Genomic DNA, 25,759 nt, shown 5'->3' with positions numbered 1-25,759 from the left:
GACTGTCTTTTATGCCCTTAAAACTAAATACTAATACATTTTAATAACACCATTACCCTGTAGGTAATGCAGAATTCCAAATATTAGCTTGAGTCATGGCCTTAATGATGTTGCTCAGGAGGGGCAACATGATGGAGTTGGAAGGGTTTGGGAGGACAGGGCTCTAGGTGTTGACTGCAGTTACCTAGATGAGAAAGAAAGGGTAAGGATTTGCAGGAATTAGATTGAAAAGGGCTCTTTGAACAGAAGTGATATTTCCAATGAAGTAGAACAGCACATAGTATGTTCTTGTGTCAGAGACCAAGAAAGGTCGTTTCTGCAGAAGATGCCATAATGTCAGAGATCAGTGTGGGGTAAGGCCAGGAAGGTTGAGAGCCTCAGTGTGGGTAACTTCAGATGCCTGACCTAGGGACAATGTAATGAGCATAAAGTGCCTTTGGCAAAATGTGACAGCATCATTTTCCTCAAAGGTCTTTCCCAGCCCTTGCTGTTCTTTAGGTCTGTGATACTAGCAGTGTGTGTACCCTTGAGAGACAGTGCCAGATTCAGTGGAGAAAATTCAGTTCCAGTGTTTTAAGGCTTTAAAAAAAAAAAAAAAGGAAGAAAAATAGAGATATAATGATGCAAATAAGCAAGAGTGTCCACGTTAAAACACTTAAGGAATTCACAATGTGAGTGGGGCTGGGGTTTAGGAAAGTGGAACTAAGATTGAGAATTTGAGGTTCTTTCACATATAAGGCACTGAGTAAAGTAAATGGAATAGACTTTCCAAGAGAATGAGTTTGAGCAGTTGTGACTGAAGAATTTAGCCTGGGAAGTGTGGTGTCAAAACATCAGAGGATGGGAAGCCCATATGCATTGTGGAGGATTTCAAACCTTAATACGGTGACACAGAAACGTGAGTGAGGAACATTCTTCACAAGTAAATTTTGCAGATAAGCTGGTGCTAAAATGGAAAAACAGAATAGCAACACAGCGCCACCTGGTGTTCAGAATTAGGCTTTTATGAAAGTTTTCTCCGATTGTATTTTCCTTTCCGTTTGGGTGCTTTTAAATTTGCACATCTTTCATTCTCATGTATGGTTACCTCGTGTGTGCAGAGAGAAATTTGTTCACTGACATGTTAAAGTGTTGGAGCGGTATCATATCAATTTGCTTCTGCTTTGATTTCAATTTTGGCCCAAAGTTTCCTTTTCACATGATTCTTCTGATCTATCTTCCACTTCGGAGAAGATGTGCAAGTGATTTGCTTCAGGTGAGAGGGTATCAGCCACACTCTCATAGCCTAATGGCATCATCTTTTCTGCTCTTCTGCTTCTGAATTATTAAAAACAAGTAAGTACTTGTGAAGCTTTCATCTGAAGCATTACGGCTCTGAGCATCCATTGTACATTCGAATTCCTTAGCTGGCCTAGAAGCTTGAGTGTATAAGCTTAAAGTATAAGCTTTTAAGACGGATATCTGTGAAACTCGTTTTGTTTTTTTTAAATCCCAAGGAAAGCCTACATGCTTGAAAACTGCACAACCATCTTGGGTGAATTCACCTAGGCCACTTCCTAAATCCAAAGCATCTTTGAAAAGCTCTGTGCTGCAGAGGGCAGGAAGCACCCGGTCGGTGGCCAGCACCCACAGTGATCTCAGCACCTGCAGCAATAATTGTAAGTCAGTCTAAGGTCAAACTTTGGGGGCTATTGAAACAGCAGTTATGAGACAAACTAGTGTTCTAAAAATTATTCATAGAATTTTTGTTTCTGTATTTAGTGGGAAATTTACATGTTGCTTTTTGGAATTGCTCAGTAAGTCTGACAGGAAAACATTTTTAGAAACAAATTTCTTTGGATAAGCATCCTGGGAAACACTAAAATAATTACGTGTTGATGGCACCTGTTGTATGAAGACGCTTAAAAGTGTGCTATTTGAACTGATGGTGTTTGGAGGGTTGTTTACAAAAGAATAGTAACTAGGGGCTCCTGGAACTCAACTGGAAATCAGAAAAAACTATGACTGCAGTTTTATTTACTTTGTAAAAGAAGGTGTCTTGGCTGGGCGTGGTGGCACATGCCTTTAATCCCAACACTTGGGAGGCAGAGGCAGGCAGATCTTTGTGAGTTCGAGGCCAGCCTGGTCTACATAGTGAGTTCCAGGACAGCTGGGGCTATAGGGAGACCCTGTCTCAAAGAGACAGAAAAAAGAAAATGGTGTCTTGTGGCAGTGTTTTGTAGTCTTTTACTTTGGATGCTAGATGAGTGTGGTACAGATAATACAATTGCAAGCTTAATTGTAAATAATTTAAACTCCGGAGACTATTTTAAAAGTTTTTAGTTAATATGAATTCTCTCTTCTGCATATAACGTGGGTGAAAATTTTCAAAAGATTTATTGGGATTGGGTGGGTTTTTTATTTTTTGGTTTTTGTTTCTTTTTTTCTTTTTGAGACAGGGTCTCCCTGTAGCCCCAGCTGTCCTGGAACTCACTATGTAGACCAGGCTGTCCTTGAACTCACAGAGATCCTCCTGCCTCTGCCTCCCAAGAGCTGGGATTAAAGGCGTGCACCACCATGCCTGGCTTGAATTGAATTCTTGGTTTCTTATTTCCTCCTTTAATTTCCTCACAAAATAATTCATGAATTAATTGAAACAGTTTTGGAGTACCTATGGTGACAGGTGCAGAAAACAGGACACAAAAGAGATGGTCCTTAAAAACAAGCGAGGGCTGGCATGGTGGCAAACACCTTTTAATACTAGCATTTGTGAGGTAGAGGTTGGCAAATCTCTGAGATCTGGTCCAGCCTGATCTACATAGAGAGTTCTCAGCCAGGTGGGGCTACCTTAGGATCCTGTCTCTAATAAAAATAATAATGATAATAATAGATTAAAATAAAGACAGTCGGAGAAAGAAGATTAGCATCAATGACTACAATGTAAGTTAAAACAAGATATAAGTTTGTGAGAAAGAGTGGAGATGTGATCTCTGCTTTAAAGACAAATCCATTTCTTTTTTGGTGAGGCTATTGGGACAAAGTCGTTGAATCTTTTTGCGTGCAGAGCAGTATCATTAGGGGTACCTTCCAATACCTTTTATTGTTATCTAGTTTCTAAATTTAGGAGACATAATTGAGGCTCAGAGACTATTATAGGTCCAAAGTCACACAGCAAGTATGTAACAGAATGGTTTATGGAGACTAGGCATTGAGTTAATGACAAAGATCTCATTTTGAATAGGTCACTTAGCAGCAACAGTAGGCAAGAAAATAGCTGCTTAGGGTACTTGACAAATACTGGAATATGTTATTAAAATTAAACAGTGCTATTATCTGCTTATTTGAAGTAATGAAGTTCTGGGAAAAACCCCAGGAGGGTTTGTTTGTAACAAATAATTCTCTGTGGATTTGAAAATATGATTCACACATTCTCTGCCCAACAGTGTGAATTAAAAAAAAAAAAAAAACAGACTGCCTAGACAGAATCTCCAAGAAGCCCCAAAAGCCACAGTCATGACATTTGTGACACTCGGAGCAGACAAAATCCACAGGACCGAACATACCGAGCATTTTCATCGACAGCCATGTTGACTTGGCCACTGTTTGAGTAGCGTACCCGACCCTCCCAAGGAGGTTGTGAAATCCTTTTGTCCATTCCTTTTTGTCTGTTAACAAAGGGGTTTACCGTGCACCCACAGAGCCTGCCTAGTGGCGGTGTGTCCCTCTTGCAGATTAACAGTCACATCAGTGAGTCTCTTGGTTTGATTTGCTAGCTGGTTTAATCTGTTTTGTGTAGTGCCTTGGAGCTCACAGGGTTTTTCCCCCCCTCCGGTCTAATTCTCTAAGAGCAGGCATGAGGGGTCTGAGCGTGAACATGGCTGCAGTTTTTCCTGCCTGAGCTTGCTTTGATCCTTTTAAATGACTATACCAGGAGGATTTCGCAGTTGTACAGAAACTGATATTTCGTCAACGATCTTTATCAATTCTACACTCACCCCCCCGGCTGGCTCAGAGAGGCACTATGATGCTACCTTATTGGCACTGCTGGTCCTGGGATCCTACAGCCTTTGTATAATTCCTTTGTTAGCCACGCTTACTAGGAAAAGAAGTAGGTCGACGGTTTCTGGTTTGATTCCTTTCTTTGTAAGCATGCTTCAATTTTTATTCAATAAATTGTAGGACATCTTGATTATTAGCTTTGTTTCTTGTAATTTATATTGACACTAGTATTTCTTGGTTATATTCATGTATATTTAACGTGAATGTATCTATTTGGAACCAATTTTATTGTGTACTTTCTGTGTTTGGGGACTTAGCTAAATATAATTCAGCTTATCAATGTTCTTGGCACATGAAATTATCCTATTATCAAAGAGGACTATCTGATGATTTGATTTCTGCTTAAACAGATTTTGTATGTGTAGCTTATAGTTTGTGTAAATACAGAAAAATACTTTCCTAGAATTTAAATTGAATCATCACATTTTTGGTTATTTTCTTTGATTTTGATTACTATATCATTCATATAAAGATATTAAACATATATGTATCTTTTTGTTTTTAAAAAAATACCTTAAATATGAAAATCATTTGGAGCTAAAATTGTCCTGATAAGGGAGGGTTATGTTGGCACTAACTTCCTCTTTTGATCAGTGCTCTGGTTCTTACTGGTGTAAACATTTGAGCCTTTCTGAAGGGTGGTGTCCTCTGCTCTCTCCGCGCCTCCCTTCCTTTGTCATGTTGTATTGTTAGTCTAGTGGCATCACTTAAGAACTTCAGAGAGAGCTTAGTGCTGTTGGGAAATTAGCATCCAGTCCTTGGTACTTCGGAGTCCTACATTTAGAAACAATGCTACCAGGTTATAAATTGGTTGAATGAAGATGTATGAGGCAATTTTTCTTAGAGTTTCAGCACTTTCTTTATGTATGCTCTTTTAAACACAGAATAATTTAAAGTCAAAATAATGACTGCCTTTGGATATTAGTGTAAAACATTGCACAGTGAAATGTACTTACTGTCTATGCTTCAAGATCATTCAATAAGGGGATAAAGATGACACGGTTTAGGACTTGAATAGAATTGACGGTTTATAGACCCTAGTACAATTTGGACGTTGTTCTTGAGGAAGTTTGATTTTGCCATGTTAGGAGGATACGAAGATTTCCTTCCGCTTTTGCTTTGGCTACAAAAGCATGTTTATTTTTGAGAGACAGATGTGTGGGGCAATGGCAGAGATGCATTCTCTCAGAACTCGAAGATCAGAAGGACTAAATAAGGAAACGGGCCATTCTCTCCTGCATTCTGATGGCAGCCTGGGAGGCAGGGAGTGAGCTATAGGAATGGACAGTCACCCGGGATGTGTTCTAGTTTTCTGCTAACTCCTGAGAAGCATCCGTCAGTCTTCTTATCGGATGACTGGGAAGGGAGGACTGGACCATCCTCAGTATTCTTCCAGCGGTTCATCTCTGACTTCTGCAATAAGATGGTGCCTAAGCATTGGCAAGGGAAGTTTTCTGATTTTTTCAATTGATTAAGTGGGCAGAAGTATGAATCTTCCTGATCCTCAGTTTTGTTTTTCTTGTGACAGAAATGATTAGTGAATATGGTCCCATTAGACAGCACTGTGCAGTCAGTAAATAAGAATTAATAAAGTGTTGATACTTTCTCAGGCTTCCGCCAGGTTCAGAGGAAAAATTTTATGTTTAACTAGTGATATCTGCCATGGGCATGGAGTAGAAGAGAGATGGGCAGTATGCAGTGCTGGCTTCAGGTTACAAGACATGTTAGTTCTTCCATACTTCTGACTGGACTACTTAATAAGGAACTATCCAGACCACTATTAATTTTGTTTGTTCTCTTCTAATGTCTTTCTAAGGGATATATGAGACATTCTTGTAATTAAGAAGTTGAGTGATTTTGCTTTTGAAATTTAGAAGCTGAGACTTCAGCAGTGATTTGATTTTAAGCCAGGTGGGCAGATGATCTGGCACAGTGGAGAGTGTTAAACTGATTCACAGAGATTTCCAGAAATGAACAGAGTGTTGGTTCTGTGCATGTATGGTAATGTAATAAAACAAAAACTCATTTCAACTAGATGCCAGAGTGTTGTATGAAATGTGACTCCAGTTAAATGTTGAGATCAGTGAGGAGCTCTTTTCCAGTAGGGAAATTATTTCTGATTTTCCCAAGACTGTCACTTCATCCTCCTCTTCGGTTCGGTCATCTTTGCTGCTTATTTTACTTGAAACATACCTTGGGCTAAGGAAAGATTCTGGAAAATTCTGTTCTAGCATAAGTAAGACAGGACTGAAGATGGTGGTGTAATGGGACAGCTCTGGGGGAGAAAAACATTAGAAATTGACAGGGTACTGGAGCAGCTGCCATGTTAGGAATACCTTGAGGGCTTTGTGCCTCTTAGTAATATTCACCCTTTAAGTTGGAGTTTACTAAAAAGCAGCACGCTAGTCAAGAGTAAAAAGTATTTTGAAACTTAGAGGAAAAATGTTGTGCTGGGTCAGAAAAGTGTGTTCACTTTATCACACATGGTGCCTGCCATCAGTGAAGTGGAAGCACATATAATACATAAACACAGAGTGTGGATGCTTAACACGTGTATGTATTTCCCATAAATATGTGAGAATGTATAAAAATGTAAATATGTATATTTGCATCTGAGTTCAGTGTATTTTATCCTTGAAATGTGGATTTTGTTCCAAAGTTGGTGATGAATCTGGTGATGAATCTGTGGGAGGTTGGTGCTAATTCATGAAGTGTTCCACATTAAAATGAAAAAGAAGTATGACTGTGTGGATTTTGTTCCAAAGTTGGTGATGAATCTGGTGCTAGGGTCTACTGTCATTTTGAGCCTTCAAAGATGGCACTGAGGTGGTTTATTTCCAGGAAAACAATTCCCGTTCTATGTCTCAAAGCCAGTGACCAGGAGTCTCATGCCTCATGAGAAATGTGTTGTTTGCTTCAGTGAGAAGCCCTTTCACTAGGTTCTTTGTAAACTGGAGGTCTTTGTGTGTAAAGCTTAGAAAAGCAAAACAGTTACACAATTTTGATTTTTTTAAAGGTGTTTTATTTTTAAAACTATTTTAATTTTTATGTGTATGAGTGTCTTGCCCGCATGTATGTAAGTGCACCTATGTCATGCAGTACTCAAGGAGGCCAGAAGAGGGCGTTAGATCCCCTGGAACTGGAGTTATGGATGATTGTTAGCTGCCACTTGGGTTCTGGGAACTGAACCCAGGTCCTCTGCAAGAGCAGTCAATGTTCTTAACTGCTGAGTCATTTCTCCAGTCCTGGGAGTTATACAATTTTGTGTTAGGTCCATAAATGGAACTGAGTTTAATTTTTCAAAATCTGAACAAGTGGCTTACTTGGTACTAAGGGGAACAACAATTTCTTCAAGAAAAACAAGCCTGAAATCAGTGTTGTAATAATAGGACTTTATTGATTGGATTTATCTTCATAACATATTTATTGAAGCCCAGTACCCACTTTATGTGAAAGTCTAAAAATACATGCTCTGAAATTTGGGTTCTGTCATTTTGAGACTGTGAAGTCATTCCCTGTTGTCCTTTAGAAAGCTATGTTGAATTCTATACCACCATATCTATTAGCTTCCTGTGACGTTTGGAAACCCCAAGTCCCTTGGTTCTGGGGACTGTGAGAAATGGATGGAAGGACAGGAAGTAGGAAGTAGCTTGTCAGTGGGAGAGGAGGCTCTGGGTTGATCTGACCTAATATTAGGAATGTTATCTGGGCATAAGGAGGACTAACAGATGGCTCATTGGACAGGAACTGGATGGGGACCAGGGAGAATGTGACTTCTACAAGCACTGTTGGAGGACTGAGGTGGTTTAGCCTACTGAAAACTTTCTAGCTGTCTTCACATTAGTGTGTTTGTGAATAAGGGACACATATCATCCTTTGCTAGAAGTATGAGATAGAGAAGAGGGTCCAAGTTGGTAGTAAAGACATTTACATTCTCACTTGCAGCACATACATCCCTAAAATTGGAACACTACAGTGATGATTAGCATGGCTTGTACAGGATGACACGCTAATTCATGAAGTGTTCCACATTAAAATGAAAAAGAAGTATGACTGTGTATTGGATGGTAGAATAGACTCGGATGCCTGGAATTAGGTGTTGATGATTTTTAGAAACACCGAAAAACCAAGTTTGATCAAGGCATGGTGGCACACACCTTTAATCCCAGGCAGAGGCAGGTGGATCTCTGAGATGGAGGCCAGCCTAGTCTACCTAGCAAGTTCTAGGCCAGCTGTGGCTATATGGAGACCCTGTTTCTGAAAGACCAAAAAAAAAAAAAGTTTGTTAATGGAGGGGAAATTTTTGCATTTCCATATGGACGTTCATTATTTAGGTGGGAATCCCTTCAATGTTTTTCACTTTGGGGCTGGATACCTTTGTCACAGGGTGGAAGCTGGCAGTCCTGCAAACCAAGCACCCTCTGAGGAGAGCAGATCTTATCCTTGCAGCTGCATAGGAGTTGGGTCATTGGCATAGGCAGCTTGTAGTTGCATTGTCCTCATGGAGAGGGATGCATTCCCGTGTACACATTGGGCATGTTTGTTGCACAACATGGGTAGGTGATTATCTTCCACCTCCTCTCTGAGATGAAAGCAGATCTGGAAAAGTGTATGAATTGAACTGTGCCAGGAAAACAAAGTGTGTGCTTCTGCATTTCAGGCACATCATTTGCTTTGCATACCTGAGGACAGAAACTACCCTTGCGTTTCCTTGTATTTCTGTAGTGACTGGCATGTTGTAGTTACTTAGTGATCATTTGTTGGTTCAAGGAGGAAGAGATACGTGTGGGAGGTTGGTACTGTATCTGTGTATTAAATAAGATGTACTTTTCTGTCTTATACAGCTGGTAATGCTGCTGTCATCAAATATGAGGACAAACCTCCCAAACAAGCATTTCAGAATGGGTCAGGATCCTTATATCTGAAGACTTTGGTACCCAGAACTCATGCACACTTGCTCAAAACTCCTCCAAAAGGTACAGTCTTCATTGTGTGATAGAAAGAGCAAAAGGATTCTAAAGTCCTTAGCTTTTTGGAAGTTAATTTTTTTATATATTATTTTTATTTTATGTGTATGAGTGATTGCCTGCGTGTGTGTAAGTGCACCCATGTCATGCAATGCCTGTGGTCCCCTGGAACTAGAGTTATGGGTGGTTGTTAGCTGCCATGTGGGTGCTGGGAATTGAAACTGGGTCCTCTGCAAGAACAGCCAGCACTCTTAACCACTGAGCTATCTCTCCAGCCCCAGGAAGTTAAATTTTGACAAGTATATTTATAGTATATTTAACAATTTACATGTTTAGAAGCCTGCTGAATAAAGAGATTACAATGTAATTTTAAAATATATTTATTTTTATTTTATGTGTATGAGTGTGTAAGTGCACCCATGACATGCAGTGCCCATGCAGGTCAGAAGAGGGCACCAGATCCCCTGGAACTGGAGTTATGGATGGTTGTTAGCCACCATGTGGGTGCTGGGAATCCACCCAGGTCCTCTGCAAGAGCAATCAGTGCTCTTAACCTCTTTCCAGCCCTACAATATAGTTTTATAATGAGATGCTCTTGTTCAAAAGTCAGCAAGTTGTATAGATAAATCTTATTACATAAAAATCAGCAGGTAAAACAAGGATGTCAGATGAAAATAACAAAACTTGTAGAATTAAAATATAAGGTCACTCTCTAGATGAGAGAGAGAGGTAGTAAGTACATAGTTTATTTCCGCCTCCCTGTGTGTCGTTTGTTACTTTCTTGTCTTTGATCAAGGCCACGTTCTTGTTCCTCTTTTCTCCCAGCTCTTTATGTCTGAACTGCTATGTCATTTCCTTTGCAGTTACTATAGCTACTGAGAATAATTTGGGGGGTTTATAAAGCACGTGGTGTGTAGGTAACATGCAGTGCTTTCGTCACTGTGTGCCTGAAGCTGAGGAGGGCTTCTCTCTGCTGCTCCTAGTTCATCGAAAGCTTAACTGAAACAATAACTGTGAATGGGAAAAATGACCCATACAGTGAGACCATATTTATGTTAGGAAATTTGGAAAGCAGCCGCCAATCACCACTGCATAACCTTCTCAGCTTTCCCTCTGCAGATAACCACGGTTTTGTTTTTGTCTCAACAAAAATTGGGCGGGTACAGTTGTTTCTACTTTACATTTGTATGTATACACATATGTAAAAGATCGTGGGATAACTTGAGGTTACTAACCTAGTCAATACCAGGAACACTTTTTTCTTTCTACTGGGTCGATGAAAACAATTGAGGAAAAATTCTGGGAAAAAGCCTCCAGTGTCCCATTGGTGCCCTGTTTTTCCAGGCTTTTACAGTTCTGAGGCATCAGATAGCCCTTGCCTGGATGGCATGTTATGAAAGTGTGGTTTTATCATGATGCTTAAGCCCCATACTACCCTGAACAGTAACTAAACATAACCTCTGTGGAGCTTTGATCCACAGAGGTAACTTTCAGAGAAGGAGAATTTGAGATTCCACTGGTGACTAGAGAACAAAGCAACTCCAGTTCTGAAGGGCCCTACTACTGAATTTGTAAGTGTTGTCTCCCAGAGGTTTCATTTGCGAGGGAATCAATGGCTCTCATTCATAATGGCCACACACTTTCAAGAGAGTACCATCTCTGTAAAATTCCACAGATGGACAATGGCAGTTCTAACAGTCATCTACAGATGGTTATTCTGGTGACGATTTGTTTTAAGTGTAGACACTTGTAGTTTTCTTCTTGTTCTCTACCTTTTCCATTCCTGGTTGCATTTTATGTTGCATCAGTCTGGAGAAAAAGCCTAAGTGTATTTTTCTCATGGCTGAATAGAATTTGGCCCCTTCAGAAAGTACACACCAGTGGCCATCTTTCCTAAAGTTTAGCTGTTTTCCTCTGGGCAGTACAGAAGGGAAGGTAGGAATTTAGTATTGCTGAAGAATGAGTCTCAGGACTGGGATGTGACTCAGTGGGGCCTAGATTCAATCACCAATATAAATGAATGAATGAATTAATTAATTAATTAAAATTTGAATGAACTTTTAATTGTCTGTGATTGCAAAATATACTGTGACTTGTCCTTTTAAAATTGATATTTAATTTTTGGTAATTCATGTCACTCTTATACTAACATTTTCATGACACTTAGAATATCCGTATTTGAAATACACTTCGTAAAAGCTGATTGCTTCTCAGTGGTGTTTTCTCAGTGGTTTGATGGACCCCAAGATTTATAGGTTAATGGAGTGCTCTTGGAAAATGAAATTACTTCTTATTTACAGAATGGTTTGGCTTTGCATGATATTTCTTTTTAAAATTTTTTACTGAATTTTTGTGTACCTCATACAGTGTTATTTCTAATAAAACATGTGTCTTAGCATTTCTTTTTTATATTTTAGGTCCTTCAAGAAAGAGTATATTTACAGCATTTAATTCAGGTAAGTGATCACTTTAAGTGTGAGTGAATGGACAAAAATATTTCCTTTTGAAAAGTAATGTTATTATTAAAAATACTAAAAACTTGAGACAGGTATGGTGGTACACACCTTTAATCCCATCACTTAGGAGGCAGAGGCAGATGGATCTCTGTGAGATCCAGGCCAGCCTGGTCTATGTATAGAATTCCAGGTCAGCTGGGGCTAAAGGGACTAACCCTGTCTCAAAAACCAAAACTGAAATTTATTTATGGGATTTCTCATTGGTATGCTTTTAAGAAAATTTCACATTTTAATGCATAAATATTACTTGTGACATGGGCCAGTGTTACATTAACATTTGGGAAGCATGACTGACAAGCCATCTAGTACAGAAAAGGACATTTTATTATAACAGATAAAATTGTATAAATTTAATTTAAAATGATTTTATTGATATGATCTGTATGAAATAGAAACTAATACTTTTCCAAAGATAAATGCAATCATCTTGAATTGTAAGATACTCTTCAGATGTAGTTTTAGCCCTATGTATCACCTAGGATCTTAATATTTTCCTGGTGTTTTCCCCATTTAATTGGACATACATTTCTCAGGCAGTGTACAGCGCCAACCAATTTGAAATACATTGAGAATCAAATACTTCATCTCTTGAGAAATGAAAGAGTTTGCAAAAGGTTTTCTGTGATTCTTACGCATTTTATATGTAGCTAATCAGGCCCCCCATGCACTGTCTATCTTCTCCTATTTTATATTACAGCAGTAACACAGTTATGTGGCTTCTAAATCCATCACAGATTAGAACAGAAAACCAGGGAAGAAAGAGAAAGAACATATCACAGCATATTAAGTAGAGGTTATCCAGGCTCTTACAGTACTGGCTGGGATGCAGTTGTGAACCACGCATTTTTTTTTTCTAGTCATAGGCACGATGGTTATTTTCATAGTCTGAGACTGACCTGGGATTAACATGAGCCCAATGAGGAAACACTGATGCTGTGTGTTGGCTTTTTGAGGAGAAAAAACTTTTAAATATTTTAAATCCTGCTTTGTCACTAGCATATAGTGACCACTGCATGCAGTGTGTGCAGTAACATTCAACCATTTTATAATCACTGAAATAAACAAATTGTTTTCCAAAAACTTCATACTAGTTTATGATATTATTGACAACATAAAAAAGAGTGCTGGTCCACATCAGATGTTATTTAAATTATTTGAGTGAAATAATATTTGAAATGTTCCAGCATTATTTTAGTATTTAGCTATTTTAAAGAAATTCCATGTTCTCAGCCGCCAGTGAAGATGAGCAAGAAGAGAATGGGCTTTGGGCCTTGGAGTAAATCTTGGTCCTGCCACTTTCTATTTGTGTCCTGACCTTGGGCTGGTTGCTAAGCCTGTCTGAGTTTTGAGTTTCTCATTTGGCAGCGTGGGAACATTTAGGAATAAATCCCGGTGTGGGGATCATTTCGGCATCGTAGACTGTTTTCAACCAAGGCCCACAAATGATAGCTGCTCCTGTTTTGGGATAAGGGAGACTGTCCTGTTTACTATTCTTATACATTTTGTAGCTTAGTTTTTAGTTTTTTTTTTTTTTCCAGGATGTTGAGTTACTTGGAATCCTTAAATCAAGCAGCAAAGGCCACTTAAAACCCAGAACCATCCTCCTGGGTTCTAGCTGTTATGATTTATTTAAAGGCTATGATGCTCTGAGATTCTGGACAGTGCTGACTCTAAATAAAACTTGCTTGCTGTTTTTTATGGAAGATGTCACGTACCACAGCGTACTATTATTACCGTGTTTCCAACCCTCATGGGAGCTGTTTGGGATACCAGATGCATCAGAGTTGTTTGTTCTGTTCCCTGATTGTTTTACACCCCATCCCTCTCAGGTGCCGTGGTGTCTGCCTTGGAAGTATAAATGCTTCTCTTACTGTGTGTAAAGATAGCCTAGGGCAGAGTGCCTTTCTTCATCTCCTTTCTCCAGTGCTGGGAAGTGACTGAGGGTGCCAACAGCTCTGGTGAGGTGATGCAAAGCTGCCACATTGTGCACCTGCTGTCTTTCCTTATTACATATTGACGACTGCAACTTGGCTCTCATGCTTAAAGAACAGATACTGTTCATTATGTGAGAAATTTGCTGCTTTGTATTAGGAGAAGAAGGAATGGATCATTTAGTAAATCTCACTGGGACATTGGCTACCTTCTGGACCAGGAGCTAGATCTCCTCAGACAGTGCATATCAATGTGTTCCAGATTGATGGGTTTTGATTGCAAAGATGATGCTGAGAGTTTAGGCTGAGTAGAAAAGGCCTTTCCAGGAACACTAGTATAATAGAAGAGATTAATAATTATGACAGCAAATGCTTTTTTGGTCTTTTTGAAATAGGGTTTCCCTGTAGCCCCAGCTGACCTGGAACTCACCATGTAGACCAGGGTAGACTTGAACTCATAGAGATCCACCTGCCTCTGCCTCCCAAGTGCTGGGACTACAGGCGTGCACCACCATGCCCAGCTTAACAACAAATATTTTAAGCTTCCCTGTGTCAAAATCATTACAAAAAATAGTACAAACAAATCTAGGCAATGCCAATAAGTTTGTGCTATGTAACACTCTCAGATCAAGATAAAGACAGCCTCACTATCCAGAGGAGCCTATATCAAAAACGCTCATGCAGTTCACACAGGAACTCAGATAGCCAAAAACAACCTTGTGAAAGAAAGAAAAAAGCTGGAGGAATCACAATTCATTTCAGATCCATAAAATTGTATAAAATTGTGAAGCCTGGTGCAAGCCTTTAATTCTCGCACTTGGGAGGCAGGTGGATTGATCTATGTCAGATCAAGGTCAGCCTGGTCGAGATAGGGAATTCCAGACCAACTGGAGCTGAAGGTTAAAAAAAGAAAAGAAAAAAGCTAATGTGAAACTGGCTTAAAGACACAGACAATGAAATGAAACAGCCCAGAAATGAACCTGTGGATCAGTCCACTGAGCTTTGACAGGACCAAAGTACTCAGTGGAGAACCATAATCTCTACAACAAATACTGTGTATGTGGGGGTCGGGGAACTGGATGTCCTCATATTGAAGTGAAATTGAGCCCTCATCTCACCTGGTACACAGAAAACAACCCAAAATGATTTAAAGGAAGACTTGAAACTGGAAAGCTCTTAGAAAATGAAAGGGGAAGCTTCGTGGCCTTGTCATTGGTAACAAAAGCAAAACTAGTCAAGTGGAGCTGTACCAAGCTAGTCCTTGATGCAGACCAAGGGATACAGAGAAGGAAGGATGCCCTGCGGGGTGGAAGGACTGCTTGCGAGCCATACACCCAGTAAGGGTTTATTCAGCAAAGTGAAATCAGGATCTGGGAAAGGAGACCAGATCTCTCACATTCTTTGCACCATTATTCACAATAACCCAAATGTGAGAACAGTGTACATGTCTGTCAGTGGATGTGTAGACAAATAACATGTGGCATATACATAAAATAGACTAGTATTCAGCTTTAAAAACATGAAGGAAATGTGGATGAGGAAATGGATCACTGAATAAAATACTTGCTGAGCAAGTGTGAGGACCTGAGTTCAAATCTCCAGAACCCAAGTAAAACCCAGGCATGTCGTATATGTTCAACCCTCCTCTGGGGAGACGGGAAGTGAAGACAGGAGAATCCTTGGAAGCTGCTGGGCCAGCTAGCCTAGTGTGCACAGCAGAAAGGCACTACAGAGACCCTGTCTTGAGGAAAATCTCAAGGAGGAATGAGGACCAGCAGCTGAGACCACCCCCCAGCTCCCATACACACTGTGGCACACACGACATTCACACACACGAAAGCATACACAACTTTCACAAAAGAATACAGTGCTTCTGATTTCCACTTACATTGGGTGTCTAAAGTAGTGCAAATCATAGAAACAGAGTGTAGTGGATTCTGGGCCTTGGTGATGGTTGCCAAGGAATGCGAAGTTGCCACTTGAGTGGTATGTTTGTTATGTAAGATGAAGAAGTTGTACAACATTGTTACAACATACTTAGTTTTGACATAGTTAACAATATTGTATGTTTAAAATTTGCTGAAATCTACTCTGTGTTCTTACTGTAATAATAATGAAGACTTAATACATAAAAGAAAAATATATACAAGAAAATACCACAGAGGAAAGATATATAGAGAGCTAAGAAATATGGAAAAGAAAAGTTAACTGACTTAATTAAAACAGTGCTGGTTTTGCGTATTTTTTCATGTCTCTGGTGGAGGCTGAATAAGGAGCTTGTATGCCACAGACTGAGCAAGTTAGAGCAGCCAGTGCATAGCATAAAACCTTCCACCCAGGACTTTCATGATCAGAATGATCATAGGAAAGTGACTGCTTGTTTTTTGTTTGTTTGTTTGTTTGTTTGAGATTGGGTCTCACTCTGTATCTCCAGCTGGACTGGAAGTCTTTATGACTAGGCTGGCCTCTAACTCAGCAATCCACTTGCCTGAGTGCTGGGATTAAAGATGTATGTTACCACACCTATTGACTATTGACATTTTTGTTTGTTGTTTGTTTGTTTTGAGATCCCTGTAGCCCCAGCTGACCTGGAACTATGTAGACCAGGCTAGCCTCAAACTCACAGAGATCTGCCTGCCTCTGCCTCCCAGAGTGCTGGGATTAAAGGCATGAACCACCATGCTCGGCTAATTATTGACTTTTTAATGACATTTATGAAGTCATTAATATATTTTATATAATTATATATATAATATAATATATAAGATGTATGAAAATTTTAAGTTCACTAAGTTCTTTGGGTTTATAGTCAGCTTAAAACCAGATGCAGAATAGTAGGATGTACAGACAATTGAAATCTTATTTTTAAAAACTTTTTAATGAACAGGTAAGGGGTTTTATTTTAAAAATACTGTATGTAGGGGCTGGAGAGATGGCTCAGCAGTTGAGAACATTGATTATTCTTATAGAAGACCTGGGTTCGAATCCCAGCACCCACATAGCAGCTAACAACTGTCTGTGACTCCAGTCCCAGGGGATCTGACGGCCTCTTCTGACCTCCTTGGGCATTGCATGACATGAGCGCACTTACTTAAATGCAGACGATACATGCATACACATAAAATAATTTTAAAAACACCAATAAATAAAATAAAATACTGTATATAGAAAGAATTCCTGCTTTTGAATTAAGCTCTTATTTTAGAATATCAGAAAAATAAAACACAATTGCACTATCTTTGAAAATTGTCTAATGTGGGTAGGGTTTAAAGGTTTTTAAATTGTTTCTTGTGAAACTTTCTATACTTATAACACAGAATGTGTTCCTGTTGAAGAGGATGTTATGGGAAAATTAGGTCTTGAATAGAGTGCTCAGTTAAGGCACTTACTGCCCTTGGAGAAGACCTGAGTTTGGTTCCCAGCACCCAGAAGGTGCCTCAGAACCACCTATAATTCCAATTCCAGGGGATCAGAAACTTTTTCTGCCCTCCACAGGCTCCTGCATGTACATGGGACACACATACTCATCCAGGCACACACACCTAAAAATATAAGTAAAATTCTTTAAGAAAAAAAAGAAATAAAGCTAGCGCATTTCTAAAAACTATGATTCCTGTTGTTTGAAGAGTCTGCCACATTGTCCCACACTGACCTGAAAGCACTTGCCTCCTGTCATTTAAGCCTCAGTATCTGCTTTAATGTGATGATTTTAAAAAATTTTCCTTTATCTGTGTGATTGATAAAGACTTGGATTATTTTAGATTTTCCATAAAACTATTCTGAAGTTTAAATTTACTCTTTCCTGCCTCTGAAATCTCTGTGGAAAAAAGAGCAGTGGGGAAGGCAGAAGGATGTAGCAAAGGAAAATGAGAGCATCCCAGAGAGCGGCTGAAATTTGGCTTTATTTGCTTCCGTATTCTTTGTCAATTGTATTTAAAATTGAGATTCTGTATTGCAGTTTGAAACCATGGTTTTATTTCTCTACTTACCCTACTACCAACTTTGTTGTATTTCATAAAAAACCTGAGGTGCAATCTTTATAGATAGCTCCATCTTAAGTACCAAAGTTCCTTGATTTGTTTTTCCTCTATCATCCTTCTTGAGCCTTTATCCTGTTCGCTTAATTAATCGATTTTACAAAATAACCTCAACACTTGCTTATTTTAGGCTATTTTTTCCATCTTTAATAAAATTGCAGAAAATACAAATAATGTAGAAGTGATAAAAACTGGCTGAGTAGTCAAATAATTTTGAATTACTTTTTATCCTTACTCCTAGGATGGATTATGGATGGATGGATGTGTGTGTGTGTGTATACATTTGTGTGTGTTTATAAAATACATGAACATACTGAAAATAATTGAAACTTTAGAATGACAGTACACGCATTTATTGAAGTGAGTAAATGAATGTAAAGCACACGGGCCTTAACATAGGCCTTGGCTGTTGCTGTTAATGAAATGGGTTCCCAAAGCTGCTCCTTTGCTTTGGTGCACTAGTGCTCTCTGGCCACCAGGGGGCAGACTGTGTTTGGAAAAGAATTAAAACGGCACAGTTCTCAGCTTTGTATTCGAGCACAGGTTTGTACTTTCGTGTGTGTGTGTGTGTGTGTGTGTGTGTGTGCGCGCGCATTTTACAAACATGAGCTACTTTAGCTTTGAGCTTTCCTTCCCATTGGCGTCATTCCTAGTCTTTCAACTTCTTGTTCTGCTTTGGGGAAAAGGTGGTTACTATTGCCTTTAATGTTTATGGGGTAGATTAATGATAACAGTGTAAGTCAAATGAAATTTTTATTTATTAATTTATTTTAATGTGTATGAGTGTTTTGCCTGCATGTATGTAAGTGTACCGTGTGCGAAATTCCTGAAGAAACCAGAAGACGGTGTCAGATCCCCTGGAACTGGAGTTTTGGGTGGTTGTTAGCTGCTATGTGGGTGCTGGGAACTGATCTTGGGTCCTCTGCAAGAACAAGTTGCTCTCAACCACTAAGCCATCTCTTGAGCCCCACAAATAAAAACTTTAACAAATAAAACTAATTGATGAGTAGGCTGCCTATTTCTTCTGTGGGTGGTTTTAATCTAAAGGATTTCCCTTCAACAGGATAATTTAGGGTTTGTCATTAACAAAGCCCCCCCCCCAAACTCAAAAGAAAACAAACTTCTGACTATAGCAGACTGTTGTGTGCCTACTTTTAATATTAATATTTGACTTATTCAGTTCATAATTCTGATGCTTCCTGGTATATTGGTTTGTTACTTGATTTTGATAATGTTGGAGGCAATTGTGGTGTGTTTGTTTTTAAGGTTCAGAATTCTGGGAAAAGGCGTTTAGAATTTTTATGAACAGTGAAAATGGTGCCTCAGGTCTGTCCCCTTGGCTCCAGTCTGTTGCTTATTTGTACTTGTTTCTGTGGATAGTTTGTTTAGGAGAGTCTGTGTGTAGAAAAGTTTTGTCTTTCTCACAGTGACCCTCTGGGTTGTTGGTTTTGTTGACATCCTCTGACATGACAGAGTGTGTGTGCTGAGTGAAAAGGATGAATTATTCATATTTTCCTTTCCTCCTAAGTTCTTAGGAGTCCTTTCCTCTTAAATTCTTAGGTGCTATTTACAAATTGTTAAAGGCACAATTGCTTCTTACCAATCAATAAGCTTGTTTTTCTTCCCAAACATTGATTTTCGACGTGCCATTTTTCTTTGTTTGCTTTGAGACAGTGTCTCACTGTGTACTGAGCTCGGGCCATCTTGTAACTTACTGTGTAGCTCAGACCCCTCCTGCCTCCATCTCCCAAGTACTGGGATTGTAGTGTGAGCCACCACTCTCAGGTTTACTTTGTTTTTTAAATCTGGCTACTCCTGATATAAAAGAATTAGCTTTATTTAAGTGAGCATACTGCCAGTGTTAATTTTCCTGTTCTTGTCTTTACCTTTCATCTGCTTCAGGTACTTGCCATCACATTTTAATTCTTTTTTTCCCCCCAAACCATTCCACTGAAACGAAAACATACTGTCTCATTCCTAGTTTCAAAAGGTCAGTAAGAAATTACCTAAACTGGGGGCTGGAAAGATGGCTCAGTGGGTAAGAACACTGACTGTTCTTGCAGATGACCCGGGTTCGAATCCCAGCACCCACATGGCAGCTAACAACTGCCTGTAACTCCAGTTCCAGGGGATCTGATAACCTCTTCTGTCTTCAATAGGCATTGCATGACACAGGTGCACATACCTACATGCAGGCAGGCAATGTATGCATATACATAAAATAAAAATAAGAAATAAATAAGAAATTCCCTAAACTGACTGTGGTGGTCCACTTATGTAATCTCAGCACTGAGGAGACTGAGGCAGGAGGGTCTTGAGTTCAGAGCAAGCTTGAGCTATGAAGAGCTTGAGCTATGAAGAGCTTGTCTTGCCAAACAGAAACAACTAAAGAAAAGAGAGAGGTGGGGATTGTTGTTTGGTTGGTTGGGTTTTGTTTGTTTGTTTTCTGACAGTGCTAGAGGTCAACCCTAGGTCTCATACCTAGGTCCTGGGTCATACCTAGGTCCCACCACTGAGCTCTACCATAGTCCCCAGCTCCATCCCATGTTCTGTAAATGCACAAGTGTGGTTTTTCCAGGGCTGCCTATTGATTATTCCTCTGAACTCCTGTGTTATATCTGGTAGAGAAATTGCACTAACCTTTCATTGTCCCTTTTTAGTGAGGTCCTCAGCACACAAGGATTAAAGCTGAAATTTAACGTTTTGACTTGTCATTAGCACATTAAAACAGATTTTTAAAAAAGACTGGAAATATTTGTTGTTTGAAGGGTTTTTTGTTGTTGTTATTGTTCTTTGTTTCTTGTTTTTGTTTTTAAATCCAAGCAATCAGACTTCTATATAACTTTGCAGGTAAACTATCTGGAAAAACGTGTTAATACTGTAAACCTATTCTGTTAAAAATGAATCAGGATACAGATTGCTATAATGAAATCTTTTTTTTTTGAATTATTAAATAGACATAAGGCACATTGAGGTAGTTAATTTCCTTTGACCAGGTTCCAAGTAGTGACAGGAGCTGCAACATTATTGGCTGTTACATAAAGCTTCTAAGACCACCCACTTTCTCCTCCCTTTTCTCATCTCTGCTGAGAACCACAACAACCCAAGGCTCATACAGTGTGATGTAACGCAGGGGCTGCCTGCTTCCGGATCTGCTCAGCACAGATCTTACTGAGGAAGAGCTTTGTTTTAGCAACATCTGGGAGTTCACGGAAGCCTGGAGCCCTGGGATAGCTGTGGCTTTCTCTCCTGGGGTGGCCTGACAGTAGCTTTGTAGGCATGTTTTCTCTGCCTGTGTTTCTTGGCTTGGAAGAGAACTGAGTTTAAAAGGACAGCATGTGAAGCTGCTCCCTTTGTCAAGTTCACTTACCTGCTTAGACGACATGTTGTTGTCTCCCAAATTCTCCTTATCCACCATCCACGTCCGCCTGACTGCCAAGGGACTGCTTCGAAACCTTCGGCTTCCTTCGGGGCTCAGGAAAAGCACTGTCATTTTCCACACAGGTTGGTTGTGCACAGCTGTTCACTGTTGCACAGGGGAGGGACATGTTGATGAACTTTCAAATGTTTGTCAGATTTCTACATAGATAGATAATAGGGGGAATAAAGCCGTCTTTAATGAGAGGCTTAACTGATGACAAGCAGCAGTTTTCTCTTGTGTTTGATCTGGAGTGTGTCAGTGTTTATGGTTGTGGAATTGTTGCCTTGGAGCTCCCTGGCGCATTCTCTGCCACCAGCTCGGTAAAAGTCAACACCTGTTAATTCACAGCTTCCTTCAAATGATTTTGGAAATAGGACATGTGCAAATTAAGAATATTTCTCTTTCCACTGAGAAAGGAGATGTTTTCTGTGGTTTTCATTATGTAGTGTCTCACTGAGGTGGATAGGTTATTTCAGTATACCAAGATTTCCGTATTTCATAAAGTAAAGCATCCTGACACTTGTGGAGGAGCAGTAAGTGGACCGTTTAGTCTTCCAATCTTCACAGTAAAAGCATCTTCAGTCACAAAATACTGCTGCTGATGTTTGCGTTTGCAGCTGCCTAAGATGGAAATCCACTAGCTGCATCCTTCAGGAATGTGTAAACTGCTCACTTTCGGGATCCTGTCCTCGTTTTTATCTGATGATTGCAATGATGATCAGTTAAGTTGATTTTATTCTGCGAAAGCTGGGGGTGCCATTGTACTTGGTTGGAGCTGGTGAGTGTTGGCTTTAACAGGATTGCTTCATAGGCATGTGAATGCATGATTTTTTTCTGGTGTCACAGTGTGTTTCCTGTGTGCTTGTTGTTTTTCATTCGGCTCATTTCTATCCCTAGTGATTTCTTTTTTTCCTGATTATTTATAGTTTTCCCAGAGGCCTTCCCTGCAGAATAATTCTTGTTTTTTTTCCCAGCATCACTTCCTCATGTTTCATAACTCCCCTTGGCCTGGCATTTGAGTGGGCTGGCCTATCCCTTTGGGTGACCTGGGGCCAGCAATGACCCTTCCTTTTCTAGCCTCAGTGTCATGTGTGGTTCTTTCAATCCTAAAAAATAGACGTGGGGCAGGGGGAGTTCAGTGGTCACTGAGGCCTGGGGTTTAATCCTCTGTATCCCCAAAATAAAAAAGAAGGCAAATATATATAAAGGTGGAAATGTGAGCGAATGTGTTTTATGTTTGTAATAATTTCTATGAGCAGAGGGGTGGACTTGATAAAAATATATTGTATTCAGGGCCTGGAGAGGTGGCTCATCAGTTAAGAGCACCAACTGCTCTAGCAGAGGACCCAAGTTTGATTCCCAGCACCCACATGGCAGCTACAAAGCATCCTTAACTCCAGTTCCAGAGGAATCTGATGCCCTCTTCTGACCTCCACAGCATTGCATGACATGGGTGCTCTCACATACATGCAAGCAATACACTCATACACATAAAATAAAAATAATAAAATATTTTAAAACTATATATTATATTCATATATGAATAGCAAAGAATAAATTTTTTATTGTTTTCATCTTACGTGTATGTATTGCCTGCATGCATGCAAGTGCAGTGCCTGACGAGGTCAGAAGAGGGTGTCAGATCTGCTGGAACTGGAGTTAAGGATGGTTCGTAGCCGCCATGTGGGTGCTGGGAATTGAACCTGGGTCCTCTGCAAGAGCAGCCTGTGCTCTTAACCATTGAGCCCTCTCTCTAGCCCCATGAATTTTGTTTGTTTGTCTGTCTTTTTGAGCTAGGGTCTCCCTGTAGCCACAGCTGGCCTGGAACTCATAGAGATTGACCTGCCTCTGCCTAACAAGTGCTTGGATTAAAGGCATGTGCCACCATGCCTGGCTAAGAACATTTTTTTTAATTAACAAAAATAGAAAATGAAATTGTACAGAAGGCTGTGGCATGCTAATGGACGTTTTTCTCACCCCAGCTCCCTGCCTTATCCACAGAGCACCCAGTCATGATTTCTTAATTATTCTTCCTATACTAGTCTAACCATACATGAATCAGCAGAGCTCTTTCATATCCTGTTGTTAGACAAAATTGAAAGCACAGAATATATTCTATGACCTTTGTAAGTTTAATATATCTTAGTATTTGATCTTCATCTATATCATTCTTTTAAAAATGTTTTAATATTTTTGTTTTATGTGTATGAGGGTTTTGCCTGAGTGTATGTAAGCACATCACTTGTGTACAATGCCTGTGGAGGTCAGAAGGGGCATTGGATCCCCTGGACCTGGAGTTTTGAGCCTTTTTTAGTAACCATGTAGGTACTGGGAACCGAACCCCAATCCTCTGGGAGGACAGACAGTGCTTTTAACCACTGAGCATCTCTCCAGCACAGCTACCCACCCAGCACCTAGGGTGCTGGAGATGGAACACAGGGCCCTGCATATGCTAAGCAAGTGATCTACCACCAACCCCCCAACTCCCCACCCTCCAGTCTTTATTCCATTTTTTAAAAATTTGTTTTTTTTTAGAGAAGGTCCCTGTAGCCCCCAACTTGCCTGGAATTCACTATGTAGACCAGGCTGGCCTTGACCTCTGCCTCCCAAGTACTGGGATTAAAGTTGTACACACCATGCTTGGCTTCCACTCTCTTTTCTTTATTTATTATTATTATTATTATTATTATTATTATTATTATTATTTGGTCTTTTTATAGCCCCAGCTGGCCTGGAACTCAGTAACTCATTACGTAGACCAGGCTGGCCTTGATCTCATAGAGATTTACCTGCCTTTGCCTCCCACGTGCTGGGATTAAAGGCATGTGCCACCATGCCTGGCTACTTCTACTCTTTTTAATAGTCAAAAAACCCCATTGTTGGGTGAACAATGGTTTATTCTATTAGTTGATGTTTTAGGTTGGTACGTACTATTTTTGTGAAGTGGGTAATGTGAGCAAAAGACACAAGGCCGTCATGACCAGGAATGTAGTTAATAGGGGTATTTTAGATACATTATTTCTGAGTTTATACTCAGAAAGTTGAAAGTCATAATTTGTTTTATTTTTAATTTTTGGTCTTTTGAGACAGGGTCTCCCTTTAGCCCCAGCTGGCCTAGAACGCACTATGTACTGTGTAGACCAGGCTGGCCTTGAACTCACAGAGATCCGCTTGCCTCTGCCTCCTGAGTGCTGGGATTAAAGGTGTGTGCTACCTCACCTGGCAATGAGAGTCTTAATTTTTAGAGCTCAAATACAGTAGTGAGCAATTCTGCCTTATTGTCCCACAAAGTCTGAAGTCCAGAGACATAAACCAAATTTCCCAAGGGCACACAGTAAGAAGCAGAGGTGGGGTCAAAACCTGCGAGCTCTGATTAGATTTTTTTTTTAACCCTCCAGATTTTTTCCCACTGTGAATGTTGCTATAACTCTTAATCCTGGGACAAGTAGCAATGGAGAAAGCTTCATGAGGAAGCATTTTAAGCTTAGGTAAAAAATCTGAGGTGGGAGAGACGGCTGATGGCTGAGAAGATGGCTTGGTCCATAAAGTGCAGCCCCTAAAATGCATCTAGTTTGATTCGTAGAACCCACATAAAGAACAGAGCACAGTGATAAGCTGTTGAGAAAGCCATCTGATGTTAGCCGCTGGCCCCCACACCCACAAGCACATATGTGCACACATAAGCACACATGCACACACAAAAGAACAAATTATTATAAAAACAATAAAAATGGTATTTTAGAAGATTATGTAAAGAATTTAGTTCAATAATTCTAATCACCCCTCACAAGACTCTTCTGTAGGCTCATCTGCATCATGACATTTTAAGATCATTTTCTCTAAAAAATGTAGTTTCTCAACTAAATGTTCATATTCTTAGCAAAGCAAGTGTCATTGGTTCCTTAGTGATGGGGCTGTTGACCTGGATTCCAAGAGTCCTGGTTCAGACAGTCTTGGCTTTGCTAGTAACTAAGTGTATGATTGACTTCATCTAATTTCATAGGCTACAAATTGACAGAGCTGCGTGGGCTGCTTTCCAAGGTCCCTCAACCTCATGTTCTAGAAAGTACCTGCATGTGAGTTTGTAAACCCTGGACATATTACTACACTTGGAACTATCTCCTGAATCCAATTAATCCTCTTGGCTTATTTATTTCTCTTTATGACATCATGTTTCTTATCCAGCCATCAAACTTGAGTCATCTTTGAATTATTTATTATTCACCCACATTTATTCACATTCAGTTGGTTCCAAGTACCTAAGACTCCACCCTGGGATCTCCTTGTTTTGACTGTTGCTAGTACCCTCCTTCAGGCACTTAGTTTGAAGCTTGCTCTTTTTTTGGGGGGGGGGCAGGGGTTTTGGGAGCAGTGCTGGAGATTGAACCCAGGACCTTATGCATCCCAGGCAAGTGCTCTACCTCTGAGCTACATTCCCAGGCCTGTTGTTGTTATTAGTGAAACAGTGACCATGTTGGGTTGCCTGTCATGCAGATAACCTGACATTGACTGGGCTTTCTTAAGGGTTTCATATTTGCTCTGTACCACCAGCTTTTCCTCTGCTTCTAACCCACTTCTCATGTGACAGGATTAATTCATTCATGTCACATGCAAGTATCTGTTGACAAGGCTAGGCACTGAGAAAGTAGCCAGGACTAGGTCCCATACAACCTCTGCCTTCTTCAAACTATAATTGAACAAGAGATAGGTAATCATGGAGGGTGTGGCCTGAGCCCCCAGGCAGCTCTTAGCAGCTAGCACTATGTTTATTCAGGTGTTTAAGAAGAAAAAGTGCCTTTCAAGTTGGATCCTTAGGATAAATGGAATTAGCTGAGAAACACAATGTTCC

At 39.9% G+C, this 25,759-nt stretch overlaps 1 protein-coding gene and 1 non-coding gene across 6 annotated transcripts in view; both read left to right on the top strand.

The window, feature by feature from the left end:
• Mtus1 (microtubule associated scaffold protein 1) overlaps positions 1-25,759 on the top strand; it is a 163,550-nt gene that overhangs the window by 79,386 nt on the left and 58,405 nt on the right. For 2 of the 5 annotated variants that reach the window (XM_008850840.3, XM_029554900.1), the window contains 3 exons: positions 1,497-1,658; positions 8,883-9,014; positions 11,423-11,461. In XM_008850840.3, the coding sequence (XP_008849062.1) occupies positions 1,497-1,658; positions 8,883-9,014; positions 11,423-11,461 (333 nt within the window). Of the gene's footprint in view, positions 1-1,496; positions 1,659-3,585; positions 4,088-8,882; positions 9,015-11,422; positions 11,462-20,613; positions 20,994-25,759 lie in introns of those variants that run through there. The other 3 variants (XM_008850841.3, XM_029554901.1, XM_008850842.3) reach the window with 3 other exon arrangements.
• Positions 7,970-8,074, top strand: LOC115067320. Its single transcript, XR_003846745.1, has one exon. It is a non-coding gene; the product is annotated as a U6 spliceosomal RNA (small nuclear RNA).

The sequence above is a fragment of the Nannospalax galili genome, unplaced genomic scaffold (assembly GCF_000622305.1).
Source record: "Nannospalax galili isolate Female #2095 unplaced genomic scaffold, S.galili_v1.0 scaffold1025, whole genome shotgun sequence".
Taxonomy (NCBI): domain Eukaryota; kingdom Metazoa; phylum Chordata; class Mammalia; order Rodentia; family Spalacidae; genus Nannospalax; species Nannospalax galili.
Note: the sequence above shows the minus strand (reverse complement) of the source record. Positions and strands in the feature narration are given on the sequence as shown.